General features: G+C 42.9%; 1 protein-coding gene across 1 annotated transcript in view; it reads right to left on the bottom strand.

The window, feature by feature from the left end:
• Nucleotides 1–1,114: 1,114 nt before the first annotated feature.
• Nucleotides 1,115–16,842, bottom strand: part of LOC137533914 (polyunsaturated fatty acid 5-lipoxygenase-like) — a 52,161-nt gene continuing 36,433 nt past the window's right edge. Inside the window, exons 10-14 of the mRNA XM_068255224.1 lie at nucleotides 15,104–15,282; nucleotides 11,579–11,700; nucleotides 3,133–3,233; nucleotides 2,841–3,011; nucleotides 1,115–1,356 (exon numbers count right to left, since the gene is read on the bottom strand). Of these exons, the coding sequence (XP_068111325.1) occupies nucleotides 1,177–1,356; nucleotides 2,841–3,011; nucleotides 3,133–3,233; nucleotides 11,579–11,700; nucleotides 15,104–15,282 (753 nt within the window). The 3' untranslated portion in view covers nucleotides 1,115–1,176. The remainder of the gene's footprint in view (nucleotides 1,357–2,840; nucleotides 3,012–3,132; nucleotides 3,234–11,578; nucleotides 11,701–15,103; nucleotides 15,283–16,842) is intronic.

The raw sequence follows: 16,842 nt of genomic DNA, 5'->3' as shown, positions 1-16,842 counted from the left end.
GCGGAAAACACACACAACGAAGCATGTCCTGCAGCAGGGAGCATGCCTGTGTCCCATCTGCCCCTCTGCTGCACCGACTCAGGTACACATAATAATAACCAAGCAGAATGTATATACTGATCGTACCAAACTCTGTCATCCTGAATGATTATGATTCTTAAAGATGGTTCACTAGTGCTAATTTATACTTATCTGGGGCTTCATCCAGCCCCATCAGCATCGTGGCCTCTCTCGCCGTCCTAGGCCCCTCCTTTAAGTCGCTATGTCTCCCGGTAATTTAGACAGTTGCGGCCTTCTGCGCATGTGCATTCCAGAACTCTCCAGGGGACGCGAGCCCGTAAGGGCATGCGCAAGTTCGTGGGAGTGCAGGCAATCACGGTTTTCCAGCCTCTATGGTCAGGCTAAGCTAGTTTATTGACAGTAAAGTGACCAAAAAAAACACTGATTCTGGCCTTATACAGGGGCCAGTATTGAATACTAGATGCCAGTAGTGAAGGATTATTGATTTATGGTCGGTACACTATTAGGACCAGCAGACCTGTCTGCAACAGCTAACTTGTGCACTGGGACACAGCAATACAATAGCAAGAAAAACAATGTACCAGCCCTCAGGACAATGTGTAAGCAGCACTGAGGACACAGAACAAAGGCCTATCTAACGCTCACCCTGTTAGCAGCACACTCTCCTTGATCTGCCTAGTACAGAAGCCAAATACAGACTGCAAAATGGCTGCTGTGCTGGCTTTCTGATAGGTGGTGGTGGTGGGGGTGGGGGGGGGGTGGGGGTGGGGGGTCCAGCAGGGAGGGATAGCTGATTGGCTGTCATGTGTCTGCTGACTCTGGGGTGAGGGGTCAAAGTTCGGCTCCATTATAATGTTTAAGGGGCGAATCGAACACCCCATGTGTTCTCCTGTGGGGGCGAACGCGAATAACCCTTGTTACCTGCAAACTATTTCCCGGGCGAACAGTTCGGGTCATCTCTTTCTGTAACAGGAAAAGCTGTTTGCACTCTTTGACTAAAGATAATAAGATCCTGTAAAGCTCTCAACTCTAAACATATAGCATATAGTCATCAGTGCAACTAAGTATAAATTGATCCAACACTAAATCAATGTTCTTGGATTAGGGAAAGTTTTATTCTAGAGTTTTCTTTATGTCCAGACAAACATAACTGATTTAAATAGCAACACTGTTAGGGATCCTGTCTGGAGACAGATAGTAATAAGGCAGCTTTTTATTCTTGTTTCGCTCCTGAATGAAGCTTGTGATGTCCTCAAGGTTCTTCCTGAACTTTGCCATTGCTTCCTTTACTGGCTTCTCCACAAAGTACTCATCAGGGTACATTCCTAGGAATAACTGGAAACACAACATACAATGAGATAATAAAGCAATGTATCTACTGTATCTTACGCAATATATGATGCTCCTGTCCAGAGTATACAATGCACTTAGGTTTAGAGTTACAAAATAAGGGGGGAAAAGAAAAATACTAAACCTAGGTGTATCTATAGTTCAGGGATGTCTTATGAACCCTTATACTACACTATTCAGCTACACCAATCCCTGCTGACCTCACCAGCTAACTACCCTATGCTAACCCCTGCTGCCCCTCCAGCTACACTAAACCCTGCTAACACTGAGCCCTGCTAACTATGAACCGTGCATACGCAGTACTGTTACGTCGGTCGCTGCAATGACGCGTAGCAGCCAGCGTGATGACGAAGAGCATCACCGATCAGGAAGTCAAGGCCCGACACTCAGCGGGAATGTCGCCGGTAATGGAGTCGCCAGAGGGACCCAGAACGGAGCCAGGACGATGCCGGGGGACCTTGCAGCCTACGGTGGGCTGGAGGGAGCCTCAGGTGAGTACCAATTTTAAATTTACCCCACTGCTCACGGTCCCTTTAACCCTGCTAACACTAAACCCTGCTAACTGATCCAGGGGCGTAACAATAGACCCTGCAAGGGATGCAGCCACAGGGGGGCCCAGAAGCCACAGGGGGCCCCGTCCCTAGAGACTGACAACTAAAGGCAAGGAGAGAAAAAACGTTCTGCTCTCTGCACAATTGTTCTAATGACTGCATCTGCTCAGCCACTGATTAGGAATCATACAAAGTTTTGCAGACAAAGAATTGTAGACAGTCCCTATTCAGTGTTCAGCAGGGTCTTATGTATAGCACTGTTCTACCCGAGCCTTTCTACCCCTCCCCAAGTGCTGTGTCCTGTAATATTTTAATGACTGCATCTCAGTTTAACTGTGCATTGGTTCTCAGTTTACCTGTGCTGAAAGTGTGGTGGTGGTGGCGGTGATGGTGGTGGTGGGGGGGGTTTGAGGTATTAGGGGCCCCATCCAAAGTTTTGCAGGGGGGCCCAGTGATTTCTAGTTATGCTCCTGCACTGATCCCTGTTAACACTAAACCCTGCTAACATTGAACCGTACTAACACTTATTCCTGCTAACACTAAACCCTGGTAACACTGATCCCCTGCTAATACTGATCCCTGCTAACACTAAACCCTGCTAACACTAATCCCTGCTAACACTAACACTCTCCGGCTCCCCCTCCCCCTGACACTGAAGCTGGTGTGTCAGCTGACCCACGTCGGGTCACATGACATGCTGACTTGTGTGCACGGATGCCAGAAGCCGCTAGCGGTGCTAGGAGCCCACTAGGTGATGCGGAAAGGCTGCTGCACTTCGTTGGAGGCTCACTAAGTATTGAAATAGCCTCAAAACCCGCAGCATGCAAAGTCCCGGTTATCCCTCAGGCATACCAGTTAGTTGAGAATTCCAATTGCCTTAGTTCCAGATAATAGGGACTCTGCTGTATATACACTTACCTCATTATCTTGGAACTGACTCAATGCCCGAATAGCACCAAGATGCCAGCATGATCGCCCCCTGTCTGGTAAGCTTTCCATGATATACTTTATTGTGACTTCTCCTTTTTGAGTGGGTGGAGGGCAACGCATTGTGCACGGAGTATTGGGGACCCAGGAATACCAGTCATACTGTAGAAAACAAAGTAACATATTACACCAAAGAGTGCATAATAAACCCCTTTTGACATTCTTTTAGAGAATTCACTTCATTACATTACCTTAGAATACAGTGATGTCATGAACAACATACCTGGCCAAAGTTCACTGCGGCGTGCTGTGCAGAAGCGGTGAACATGATAAGTGTGAGATACTCGACTAACTCCTCTTTGGTCTTGAGTGTTTTTGGAAATCCTACAAGTAATGCAAGAAATTTGAGTTTGTTAAGTATGTTGGCACGATACACTATGTGTACTGTAAACAATAGAACTAACCTAGACATGTTTTAACCACTTCACAACTGAGGGGTTTTACCCCTTGAGCACCAGAGCAATTTTCACCTTTCAGCGCTCCTTCCATTCATTCGTTTAAAACGTTATTGTTACTTATCGCAATGAAATGAACTATATCTTGTTTTTTTCGCCACCAATTAGGCTTTCTTTAGGTGGGACATTATGCCAAGAATTATTTTATTCTAAATGTGTTTTAATGGGAAAATAGGAAAAAAATTGGGAACAAAAATTATTATTTTTCAGTTTTCGGCCATTATAGTTTTTAAATAATGTATACTACTGTAATTAAAATCCATGAAATGTATTTGCCCATTTGTCCCAGTTATTACACAGTTTAAATTATGTCCCTATCACAATGTTTGGCGCCAATACTTTATTTGGAAATAAAGGTGCATTTTTTTTCAGTTTTGCGTCCAACCCCTAATTACAAGCCCATAGTTTATAAAGTAACAGTGTTGTACCCTCTTGACATAAATATTTAAAGAGTTCAGTCCCTAAGATAACTATTTATGTTTTTTTTTTAATTGTCATTTTTTTTTCTTTTTATTACAAAAAATAAATAAATTGGGGAGTGTGGGAGGTAATGAGTGAATTTATAGTGTAAAAGTATGTATTTGTATATGAAAAATGTTTTGGATGTAGTTTTACTATTTGGCCACAGTAATTTTTTGTTCATGCGACCTGTAAGCGTCGGAAGTACGCTTACAGGAAGTTCAGTGAATCTGGGAACCTTTTTTTTCACAATGATCGCGCTGCTTCTCATAGAAGCAGCCGATCATTGCTGGGGGGCTGAGATCAACGAACGGGAATGTTTTTTCCCGTTCATTGATCTCCAGGCGAGCGGCCGACGGCGTGCACGAGCGCGGGAGCTCTCCCACGAGCGAGCGGGAGCGCGGAAAGCAGCGGTAGTGGCGGAAGGTGCATATATCTATGCTCCTGGTGGGGAAAGGGTGTTAAAAGGAGCGTAGATATAAGCACGCATGGTGGTAAAGTGGTTAAGATTAAAAAAAGTGAATGACCACAGTTTGATGTAATTGTGCACTGCAGGTAGGAGTATAGCCCAGACCAACCTGTCATGTACTTCCACTTACTCCCTCTGCTGCACCAATGCAATAATAAAGAGGGCAGGCACTTTAATCATATGAGGCATATGGGGAAAGAGTAGAGAAAGGAGGAGGGCCAGGAGCATAGTCACACAGAGGTAGTGGGCATGGGAAGAGTGGCACTCCAGGATGGCCACTTGCACAGCACCAACGTTTATACACAGAGCCTAATCATCCACAAGGCTAACCTAGGCAGTTACCTAGGGCCTGGAGAGAGTCTAGGGGATCGATGGATGCTAGCCCCCACCAAATCCTACTTAAAAAGACAGGTGAGCATCAGCGCTGGGCAAAAACTGCTATCTTGCCTAGGGCCCATTTCATCTTAAAGAGGACCTCCATACGAAAAATAAAAATCCATCAGCGCTGCTGTAGTGAAAAGTTATATTTACCTCCGGAGTCTTGACCCACAAAGCCACCCAGATTACCCCGCATCACTCTACTTCAATGCAGTAAATGGCTTGGCATTTTGTCTCGGAGGAGAGAGGGGAGGTGGGGCCAAGCGGCAGAAGTGGAGTGATGCGGGGTCTTCCGGGCAGTTGCGTGGCACAAGACTCCGGAGGTAAATATAACCTTTCATTTCAGCAGCGCTGACAGATTTTTATTTTTTGTATGGAGGTCCTCTTTAATCTTTTTCTGTTTGTACACCATGGAAAAATGCAGCCTGTAGCAGAAAAAAAAAGCATTTATAAACTTTCACAGTATAGATAGCGGACTTGCGGAAAGTGGCAAGTAAATTTGGTAGGTTTAGGTACAATTTCTCACCTGATTGTTTAGTTCTAGGGAAATGCAAATCGCAATAGTGATCAACAAAGAATAAGGGTTCACATTTATGCATAAAAAGAGTTACATCTTGCTTCATAAATGTGCACATCGCATGCAAACTCCCATTAACTTTCATTAGCTGCAGTTTTAAATGTGAAAAAATGCATGTGAAAAAAACAATCAGCTTTTTGCAATGGTAACTGTGAACATCAGAACTATGAAAGCTGACTTCTCATTGAGAGGTGTTGTAGTTTACTGCATTGTGCAGGGCTGTGCTGAGCTGTACTGTATTGAGCTATACAACCTAGGTTCTCAACATGTGGTATGCGTACCCCAGGGGGAACTTCTGATGGTTCCAGGGGGTACTCGGGCTTGATATACTTAACCAAGAATAACAAATTTAGCGTTTTAGAAAATGATAAATTTTACAACACCAAATTCGTTGTTTAGCTAGTTAAAAGTAATAGTAAATGCTTGGAAATTGTTTAGAACCAATTATCATGTACTAAGATTAAATATATATTTGTCAAGGGGTACTTGTGATAAAGTTTACTATGCTAGGGGGTACTTGGTGAGTCCAGGGTTTTTAAAGGAGTACATACCAATAAAATGTTGAGAAACACTGCTTTATCAATACTGATCTTCTGCTCTGTGTTATACTACACTGTGTAGTGCTATGCTGTCCTATACTACACTGTATTGTGCTATACTAAAGAGAGCTTTTCTATTTTGTACTGTACTGTGTTTTGATGTGCTGGACTGTACAATAACTAATCAGAAGAATTGCTGCAGTGCTTTTAAATCATGCAAGTTTTGCAGCATTTTGAAGCACTGTATAATCAACTTTACAGGGCTTTCGATTAGTGATTTCCCTGTATAAAGTTTCTTCTGTCTGTAGCTCCGCCCTCTAGCAGAAGAGGCCATAGGTGCTTCTCTAGCTCCAGTCAGAGAAGCACCTGTGACCTCTTTTTCTAGGGGCAGGGCTATGGATAGAAACAAGACATCTGGTGAGTATATCCAACTTTATTTAAAAAACAAACAAACAAACAAAACATTGGCCCCCAAATCACTGCAAAATCGCTTTGAAAAGTGTCTTAAAAGCAATTTGTACTCTTTGCATTGGAGCACAAATTCGCCCAAAATGTTACATGTCCTGTGATTGTGATTAGTATTAATTGCAATTGTACTAGTGGGTTCCCCCACCATTGAAATACATTGGCAATCCATTGTTTGAAATCTCTGCTGATTGTCTGTGATCCAAAAACACAGACAAACTCGCTTTAGTGGATCCCAGGCCTTAAAGAGAATCTGTATTGTTAAAATCACACAAAAGTAAACATACCAGTGCGTTAGGGGACATCTCCTATTACCCTCTGTCACAATTTCGCCGCTCCCCGCCGCATTAAAAGTGGTTAAAAACAGTTTTAAAAAGTTTGTTTATAAACAAACAAAATGGCCACCAAAACAGGAAGTAGATTGATGTACAGTATGTCCACACATAGAAAATACATCCATACACAAGCAGGCTGTATACAGCCTTCCTTTTGAATCTCGAGATCATTTGTGTGTTTCTTTCCCCCTGCATCTCTCATGCACTGAAGTTTCAGGCTGCTCTTTTCTTCCTGCAAACAGCTTTGCCCTTGTCTGTAATTCCTCACTATGTGAAAGCCCAGCCAGCTCAGAGGACGATTTATCCAGCTTGTAAAAGATAAGAGAGAAGAGAGAAGCTGCTCTAATCTAAATAACACACAAGCAGTGTGCATAGAGGGGCCTGGAAGGGGGAGTTCATAGCAGAACCACAACACTGAAGAACTTGGCAGCCTTCCAGACACAGACTGACAAGTCTGACAAGAGAGAGATACGTTGATTTATTACAGAGACTGTGATAGTACAAAGCGCTGCAGTAAGCCAGAACACATTAGAATAGCTTTTGGAACTTGTAGGATGATAAAAAACAGGATGCAATTTTTGTTACAGAGTCTCTTTAAGGTACACTGTAGATATTACTAGCATTTGTGCAAGGGCATACAGCAAAGCTGAGCTCTGCACACTACATGCAGTGCTGCTGTCCACTCATGATGGTGTGCAACAAAATGATCTATATCTTTTTTTTTTTATTACCAATTTGGATTTCTTTGGGTGGTATGTTTGGCAAAGAATTATTTTATTCTAAATGCATTTTTAGTGGAATAATAAGAAAAAAATGAAAAATATGATTATTTCCCAGTTTGGGCCATTACAGTTTTAAAATAAAACATGCTACTGTGGATAAAAGCCAAACATATTATTTGCCCATTTGTTCCGGTTATTACAGCATTTAAATTATTTCCCTAGTACAATGTATGGCAATAATACTTTATTTTCAAACAAAGGTGTATTTTTTAGTTTTGTGTCCACCACCAATTACAAGCCCTTACTTGCAAACATAACAGTAATATACCATTATGACATACATATTAAAAAAGATGAGTCCCTAAGATAACCATTTATGTATTTTTATATATACAGGGTTTTATTTTGGTAACTATGGGAGAGTGGAGAGGGAAGGAGTTAGACAGGAGTTAGACAGGAGGGAAAGAGTTAGACAGGAAGTCGCGTCAGATGCTAGAGAGAGGAACGTCCACGCTGGAGCGCACGGAAGGTATGTATCTGCCGCTGCCCGCCGCTGCACACACAAACTATTCAACGCTGGAGGGGAGCGCAGAGGGGAGAGCCGGAGGTGAGGGAGCGGGGGAACCGTCCTCCCTCCCTGCCGAAGTGCAGCATGGCTTTCCGCTCATGCTGCGACCCCTCCAGCCCCCCAAAATGGCCCAGAGCGGGCCCCGGGGGGGGGGGGGGGGGGCGGGCCCCCCCATGGGGGCAGGGGCTGCAGGCCCTATTGTTACGCCAGTGGTAGCGCCAGCTGCTTATATATCTTTTACACCCTATTTAATGCGCTGCTTTGATTTTCCTGTGAATAATTGGAGATACGGTTTAAGACAAGGGTGTCAAACTCAATTACATAAGGGGCCAAAATCTAAATCGTAGTCTAAGTCGCGGGCAAAATTGTTTATAATAGTTTAACATTGATTGAGCAGTCTACGACCGTAAGGGGTCAGCTCCTCCTCTTTTTGCAGAGTAGTGCAGTGGAGCAGTTTGATATGTATCTGCTCCAGTGCTGTGGGTCTCCTCTGATCTTCCTGACAGGCACACGCTCTATGCTGCATACCTCGGGTTCCTGAGCTATGTCACGTGATAAGGAAGAGGTATGGAAGCATAGAACGTGCGACTGCCAGGAAGAATAGAAGAGACATGACCCCTTGCTGGAGCAGGTAAATATTACATTCAGGGGCGTAGCAATAAGGGGGTGCAGAGGTAGCAACCGCATCAGGGCCCTTGGGCCAGAGGGGCCCCCCAGGGCCCTCACTCAACTGCAGTATTAGCTCTCTATTGGTCCTGTGCTCATAAATCATCCCTTGTATAGGTGCTTTGAATACTGGTAATCGCTAACAAACTGTTCCCCATCCCCTTCTTGCACCTCTGACTGTAGTTGCCATTTGCAGGTTTTGGTGCGCCGTATCACTTGTTATGTGTAGCGTGCTTGGGGGCCCCAATGTAAAACTTGCATCAGGGCCCACAGCTCCTTTGCTACGCCACTGATTACATTGCTCCACTGCAGTACTCTGCTGTGTGGGAAATGGTGGGGAGGGAAAAGTGTGTGTGCGTCTCCCATTCTCTGTCTAAGGAAGGGGAAAATATGCTAATTTTGCTGGGGGGTTACCGTGAGTTGCTTGTGTACCCATCTCAAACTGACAGTGCTTTATTTAGAAACACTGTCACTGGTGTTCTACACTGAATATGAACTGCCAATGCTGCCATTCTTTTATTGCTTACAATTAAAGTTTTTGTGGGGCCACAAAAGATGGCAAGGAGGGCCGCATTTGGCCCATGGGCCTCGAGTTTGACTGGTTTAAGAAGAGAAGGCCTGATAAATCTCTAATCTTAGTGAATGTGATGGAACTGATATACTAAAACATTTCCATGCCAGAGATCCAGAGATCATTGGAGAGCATATGTCCTCGACACTCACTTTTTCACTCTGGCCTACCCGCCCTCACTAGTGCTCAAAAACCCGCAGCTGAACTCTGGTCCCCTACCATTGTTGTCCCTACCTCTCCCTCTAGATCGTAAGCCTTCGGGCAGGGTCCTCCTCCTTTTGTGGCTCCTGCCTGTTTATGCACCTCCATTACCGTACACCCATCCTATGGATCTGAGTGAACTCTTGAGTGAACTCAACTTGCCTAATCTCCATGCTCCCATCCAGTGAATGACTAAGCATTACCTTGTACTCATACTGTGCTGCGTGATCTGGTTTGCATGTATTCCTGAATGTCTTATTGGTGTATGTCACCCCTAAATATTGTATGTAACCTTAACTAATGTCCAGCGCTGCATGATATGTATATTGTTTATTAACCACTTTACCCCCGCCCGTACAAATTTTTCGTCCCTTTTTCCATCCTTTCACCCCAAGGGACGGAGAAATCCGTACTTTCCGCGCTCCCGCCGCTGCCCGCGCTCCCGCTCGCTCTAGCGCGCACTCCCGCGGGTAAACATGCCGCCGGCCGCTCGCCCGGAGATCAATGAACGGGAAAATCCATTCCTGTTCATTGATCTAAGCCCAGCAATGATCCGCTGCTTCTCCGCTAAGCAGCGCGATCATTGTGAATAAAAAACGTTCCCAGCCTCCTAGTACTTCCTCCATGCGTCCGGAAGGACGCTTGGAGGTCGCATTAAACAAAAAGTTACTGTTGCCATCTTGTGGCTAAATAGTAAAACTACACCCTAAAGCATTTTTCACATACAAATACATTACTTATACACAAAAAATTAACTCATTACCTCCCAACCTCCCCATTTTTTTTTTGTAATTAAAAAAAAATTAAAAAAATTTACAATTAAAAAAATACATAAATAGTTACCTTAGTGACTGAACTTTTTAAATATTTATGTCAGGAGGGTACAACACTGTTACTTTATAAACTATGGTCTTGTAATTAGGGATGGACGCAAAACTGAAAAAAATGTACCTTTATTTCCAAATAAAATATTGGCGCCAAACATTGTGATAGGGACATAATTTAAACGGTTTTATAACCGGGACAAATGGGCAAATACATTTCATGTGTTTTAATTACAGTAGCATGCATTATTTAAAAACTATAATGGCTGAAAACTGAAAAATAATGAATTTTTTCCCACATTTTTCCTATTTTCCCATTAAAACATATTTAGAATAAAATAATTCTTGGCATAATGTCCCACCTAGAGAAAGTCTAATTGGTGGCGGAAAAAACAAGATATAGTTCATTTAATTGTGATAAGTAATGATAAAGTTATAGACGAATGAATGGAAGGAGCACTGAAAGGTGAAAGTTGCTCTGGTGCTCAAGGGGTAAAACCCCTCAGTGGTGAAGTGGTTAATATGTTTATTGTATAAATACAATAAATAATACGACATCCTGCACGCAATTAATTTAGTGAAAATAATCGCAATTAGACACTGAGAATTTACATGTCAAGCCAAAACAAGTGTTGCTGAAAGGAAATCACAAAGGACGCATATACACACACATGCACACACGCCCATGCACACAGATAACAATAACAATAACAATAATATTTATATAGCGCTTTTCTCCCTGGGGACTCAAAGCGCTGCGACCCTGCATTATGCAGTCTCAAAGGCTCGGGAAAAGAGGTGAGTTTTTAGCCTTTTTTTAAAGCTGTCCAGAGAAGGAGCCTCTCGTACTAATTGTGGAAGTGAGTTCCATAGAGTAGGGGCTGCGTAGGAAAAGGCCCGAGCACCAAATGTTAAGTGTATCCTGGGAATAACCAGCTTCATCTTGTTGGCAGAGCGGAGGGTGCGTGAAGGGGCATAAAGTTCCAATAGATCCGCTATGTATTTGGGTCCCATGTGGTGTAGAGCCTTGAATGTCAGCAGGCAGATCTTAAAATTGATTCTCCATTTTACTGGCAACCAGTGAAGAGTTTGCAGTACTGGGGTGATGTGTGAGCTGCGGGGGGCATTGGCTAGGAGTCTGGCTGCAGCATTCTGTACTAGCTGTAAGGGGCGCAGAGCCTTATCTGTAGATCCGATGAACAGGGCGTTGCAGTAGTCTAGGCGGGAGGATACAAATGCATGAACCAGGGCAGGTAGGTCTTCAGCTGGGATAAGGTGTTTGATTTTCGCTATATTTCTTAGATGGAAGAAGGAAGACTTGACGACAGCTGATACCTGCTGTTTGAGTTTTAGATTTCCATCCAGGATCACCCCAGATACGTGTGGATACACATGCACGTGCACAGACACACGCATACATACACATAATCTACAATTTACCAGAGGCTTCATTGTCCCGAAGTCCATAAACAAAGATTTCCTTCACAAAGGCTTGTAGTTCCGTGTCTTCACACAATGTTTTATCACTTTCATAATAGATGCTCACTACGTCTTCCACAAAACTGTATGAAAACAGAGAAACATTTTTCCTTTTTTTACTATTTTTTCTACTAGCAAATAAATTCCAACCAAGAGATTTTATTGCAGATTTGGTCGGCTCAGAAATAGATTACATCTCAACCGCTTGTTGAATTTAATATATCTCGCCAATGGAGATTTTTTTTTTCCACTTTCTCCGCAGGAAGTAAAAAAGTACCTTAGTCCCGAAGTTACTTCCTGGTTGGGAGGGTCGGAGAAGCTCTCTGCACATGTGCACTACAACACAACTGCAAGTGCACAGTGCTCCTCTACAAAAGTGCTTAAAAAGGCGCTTTACACAGCGCAGGGAAAGGCGATTTAAAAAAAATTGCTACGTGCTTGCAAAAGCACTTGCGATTTATAGTGTGAACAGTGGGGGTAAGGCTCCGTTCACACTGCACGCGTTGTTCTTCCGCGTTCCGGAAACGCGTGCAGGAGGACGACACGCACGACATCAGACAGTGCATAGAGTGCACTGTCTGATGTTCACACTGCATGCGTTCCGGACCTGTGCGGTCCGGGAACGCATGCTGGACGCAATGGGATCAGTGACGCAACGCATACAAACGCAGATGGCGTGCATTCGTACGCATTGCGTTCCAAATGCATGGCCATCCGCGTTTGGTAATGTGAACAAGGCCTAATAAATCAGAACCTCTGCTAGACTTTTACAGTATTTTTCAATGCATACAACAGCAGGTTGTTGGGAACACAAAAAGGCTATAGTATGGTGATCTCCACACCACCAAATCTTTAAATTCACTTGCAACTGGTAGGCTTGGTTAGATTTTTAGCAATCTACAATTTTTTTTATCCATAGTGGCATATTAACTTAGTACACTATGCCATAGGCGTACATTAAAAATAGCAGCGCAAAAAAAATGGTGCATAGTGATGCCAATAAGGACATCTTGCTACAAAGGTTATTTAACTTGTCCTAAACTTGAAATGTCCTAAAACGTTAAATAAGCTTAGAAACAAAATATCATTACTGGTATCTGCATACATTACCTGGTCCCAGTGATCGTGTCTCCTCTACTTCCCGGTTAGTTTGTAGGAGTCTTGCAGCCAGCTAATCACTATGTGGGGAATGGAGCCACATGGTGATTGGCTGGCTGCAGGACAGTTGCAAATGAACAAGGAAGTAGAGGAGACGCAATCACTCGGGACCAGGTAATATATCCCCTTCACCCCTGCCTACTCCCACACTGAGCGCACCCTCTACCTATGCCTAACCCTAAGACATCCTCCAGGTGCCTAACACTAACTACTCCACCCCGGCTGCTAAACCTAACCACTCCACCCACATGGCTAATCCTAAACCCCTGCATACTTGAACCTACTCCCTGCCACCATAGGCGGCAACAGCAAAAGCCGCGATTAGCAGCAAACTTCTACTATTTCTGCCTATGGCAGCGACATTTTTATCTGTGCTCTCTTGCGCCACTTTTATCTGTTACATGCCATAGTCCTTAATTCAAAAACAAAAACTGGTCACGCCCCTTGAGAAAGCCGGAAGTCGGCGAAATGTTGGGGTAGCTGCCTGCCTCGTGCATGCCGCCACGCCGTCCCGACCTCCGCATTCTGTCCAGCTGGGACCCATTCCAACGGCTCGTACCAGCTGCTCCACCGCTCACGCCGATTCCTCCTGATGGCTGACCGGGACAGCTCAGGAGAATATACCACAGCCGGGAGATCTGCACTGCCCCACAGGCATTCTTGCTATACAGCATCCACAGACTCAGCATGGTTTCTTGCTACTGACGGGAGAAAGGTGCTTCACAGGACTTGGTGAGACAAGCTATGCTTTTCATTTGTACCCACAGCATTATGCAGTTTCATATGGCATTGGCTATATAGCCTGCTTGTGCTATGATATTGATGTAAGTGGAAGGTCACTAATCTTCAGATCGCTATACTGCAATAGAAAGCTGGATGGACTGCTTCATGTGTCTACGTTGTGGTACTAACACTGCTATGCTTGTGCCTCCCTGCAAAAAATCTCTGTCTGACCTGTACTGAACAACAGTTTACATGCCTTTCGCATGCAGCTTAGACCTCTGCTTTCCCCATGTATCTGGATTTATCTTGTTACCATCACATAAATGAACTCCATCAGTTGATGTTGTGATTTGCCATCAAATAGGGAGTGATACAATATACTTTTAGATGCCGGCGTGTGACTGTGGTGAAGTATGGTGACTGATGCGGTTGTGTTGTGACAGGGTCCATCCCATGTATTTTTAAATGTAATTTTTAGAACAACAAAGCTTGGTTCTTTTTGGAATAATAAAATTTGATACTATTTGAAATAATACCTGCTTCTCATCTTTTCGATAAATTGGGAGTGCATGCCTCACCATTTAATCTTTACAAGGCCACAATTTTGATTATTAAAAACTGGGCTGCAGATAGCAATGACACTTATTGTGAATGCAACCAAAACTATGCAACTGAAGGCATGCAGAGAAATCAGAAGAGCCTGGTTGCAGTTCCACTGCAACCAACAGCACATGCAAGAGAGATCCTGACATACGCAAAGTGTTTAAAGCAGCCAGGAAGGTTATTCATTGGGGGATTTATAGCTCAACCCGACTCTTCAGGTCCATCCGAAAATTCAGACTGGGTATCCGAGTTTTTGGAAGAGGTGAAGCTTACTCGTTTGGGAGGGGTTTCTGGGGGTCGCTTAAGTATTTATTTTGGTGCGTTTGGGGATTTGGTTATGGAACACCATAATACACATCTCAAATATTTCAATCTTTTGAAATTCATTATGGCTCTTTCTAATTTGATAATGTTCTCTTTGCCATAATGAATTTCAAGAGATCAAAATTTTTGAGATGATTCTTCTAAGCATTCAGATCATCATATATTTCAAAATTATTAATCTTGTTGGTCTCCGAACGAGTTTATGAGATCTCCAAATTGAGATCAACAAGTTTCTGTCCCTCATAAACAATAATCAGTTACATTATCCTAATCGAGCAATATGACAATATTTTATTCCGTTCTATTTTAAATTTATCACAATATACTGTATAGTCATCTGGATTTATTTTTGATTTTTAGACAACAAACTATAATCCCCTTTACCAAATATTGTTTTAGGGTAGTGAGATCCCACCAAAGCTTTTTAGGTTTTTGCAATTCTGGAGTGTGCTTCCTTCATTTGAACCATAGTATATTCCTTGCAACCTGGTGTCCAGCACTTCCAGTTGGGGTGAGAGAGGTTGAGCGATGTTTTGCTACCATAGTAAATCAGGCCCATGCCATATATAGTTGTGTCAAAATATTTTGGACATGAATGAAAGGTTACTTAGAAGATTAATCTGTAGTGTTTGAAAAAAAAAATCCTAAAACCCGAATAGTCAAATGAAGGTCTCTTACTTCTGTATGGCTTCCCAGATTTTCATTCCATCATCTCTGAAGAAATAATATGGTAGTTCTTCCTTGTTATCCATGTTCCTCAACTTTATTCCAGAAGGAAAGCAAAGTGACTCATATGTAAAGTCCTTCATCGCTCGTTTTATCAGCTCAACGTGGCCTCCTCCGCCAATAGCATTGGCCTGTATTGTCATGGAGAGCATAAAAATCATTGTAGGTTGGCAGGTAATATATAGAGATGACAAAATCATTCTTAGTCAGGGAATGACCAGATTCCAATAATGTGAAAGTCAGAACAATTAAATATTTTGACTCTCAATCAGTACTTAAAGTGGTCTGAAACTCCAACATAACATTCAATAAGAATGTGTTTTACTACTTTGTATTACTCATACAGTTATCATATTTGCTTTTGTGTACAAGTAATGTTGTCTGTTTACAAATTACAAGTTTCCAAAGTGTAGTTTATCGTAACCTGAAAGCTGGCATTGCATTTTATTCAAACTGCTTTTTATTACATCTTCTAATGAGCTTTTCTGAACTGTGTGTGTGTGTGTGTGTCTGAAGCACAGAGAGTTCCTTTTCACTTGTTAGACTGTGTTTACACACATTGGAAAAACATTGGAATGTAAACAAACATACTGTTGTCTACAGGTTAGATGCGGATTGAACTGAATAGCAGGACAAAGTGCTTTTGTTTAACTATTTCAGTGATGTTCTGCTTAAAAAAAATTCTGGGATAGTACCTTTCCAGCTGTGAGGAATCTTTTAGAGCAAAGTAGAAATGCTGACTTTCAGACCACTTTAAGTATTTCTGGAAATGGAGGGTTGATTAGGTATAAAAGTATTGTGTGAATTTAGTTTCACTAAAAATCTTTTTTGTTATAAATTTATTAGGAAAATGTTTTCCAACAACAAAAAATGAAGATAAGTGCTCATTTTTAACATTCACATCATTTTTAGAGGATCTTCCCTTATGATATTATCCCCCAGATGAGAAGGGGATAGGATGGGGTCAGGTATATCTTAGATTTCAAATTGGCATAAAACATCTAATTCTTAAAGGACTCGCGAGGTGAAAAAGCTTAGCAATCGTTACTTACCTGGGGCTTATTTCCAGCCCCTAGATGTCTTCTGAGTCCCTCGCTGCAGCTTCGTGCTCCGCGCTGTCTTGCTGGCCGCTCGTGAAACTCAGCAACCCGTCGGTGGATCGGCTCTTCTGTGCTTGTGTGGGCACGCACGGCCAGCCGCGCACCCGCATCAGCAGGCATGTTCTGTGCCTGTGCAGACTAACTGCGCAGGTGCAGTACGCACCCGATGACGTGGGCACGTGGCTGGTCACGTGCGTCTGCACATGCGAAGAAGAGCCGGCCTGCCGACGGGTTCACCTCATGAGTCCTTAAAGCCCCTTCCAGACATTATAAATTATTCTAATTTATATGTCTGCACGGTAAGGAAGAAATGTTGTAATATAATAACACGTGAGAATGAACAAAGGATTTAAAACTTAGCCACTGAGTAAAACTTTGATTGTCACTGCATATTCTGTGTGTAGATACGATTTTAAATGGACAGCACCAGCTTATATGGTTCTTGACAAGTGGGATGAGTACCCTTACGGCGGGGAAGAGAGAACCCCCTCCAACATCCTGTGCAAAAAGCATTGAAAAAAAATTGAAAAAGGTGCTTTTTCAATTGTAAAATGCTGAAAAATTATTTTAAGAGGGATGAAAAAAAAAAAA

This window comes from Hyperolius riggenbachi, chromosome 10, assembly GCF_040937935.1.
Source record: "Hyperolius riggenbachi isolate aHypRig1 chromosome 10, aHypRig1.pri, whole genome shotgun sequence".
NCBI lineage: Eukaryota > Metazoa > Chordata > Amphibia > Anura > Hyperoliidae > Hyperolius > Hyperolius riggenbachi.
Note: the sequence above shows the minus strand (reverse complement) of the source record. Positions and strands in the feature narration are given on the sequence as shown.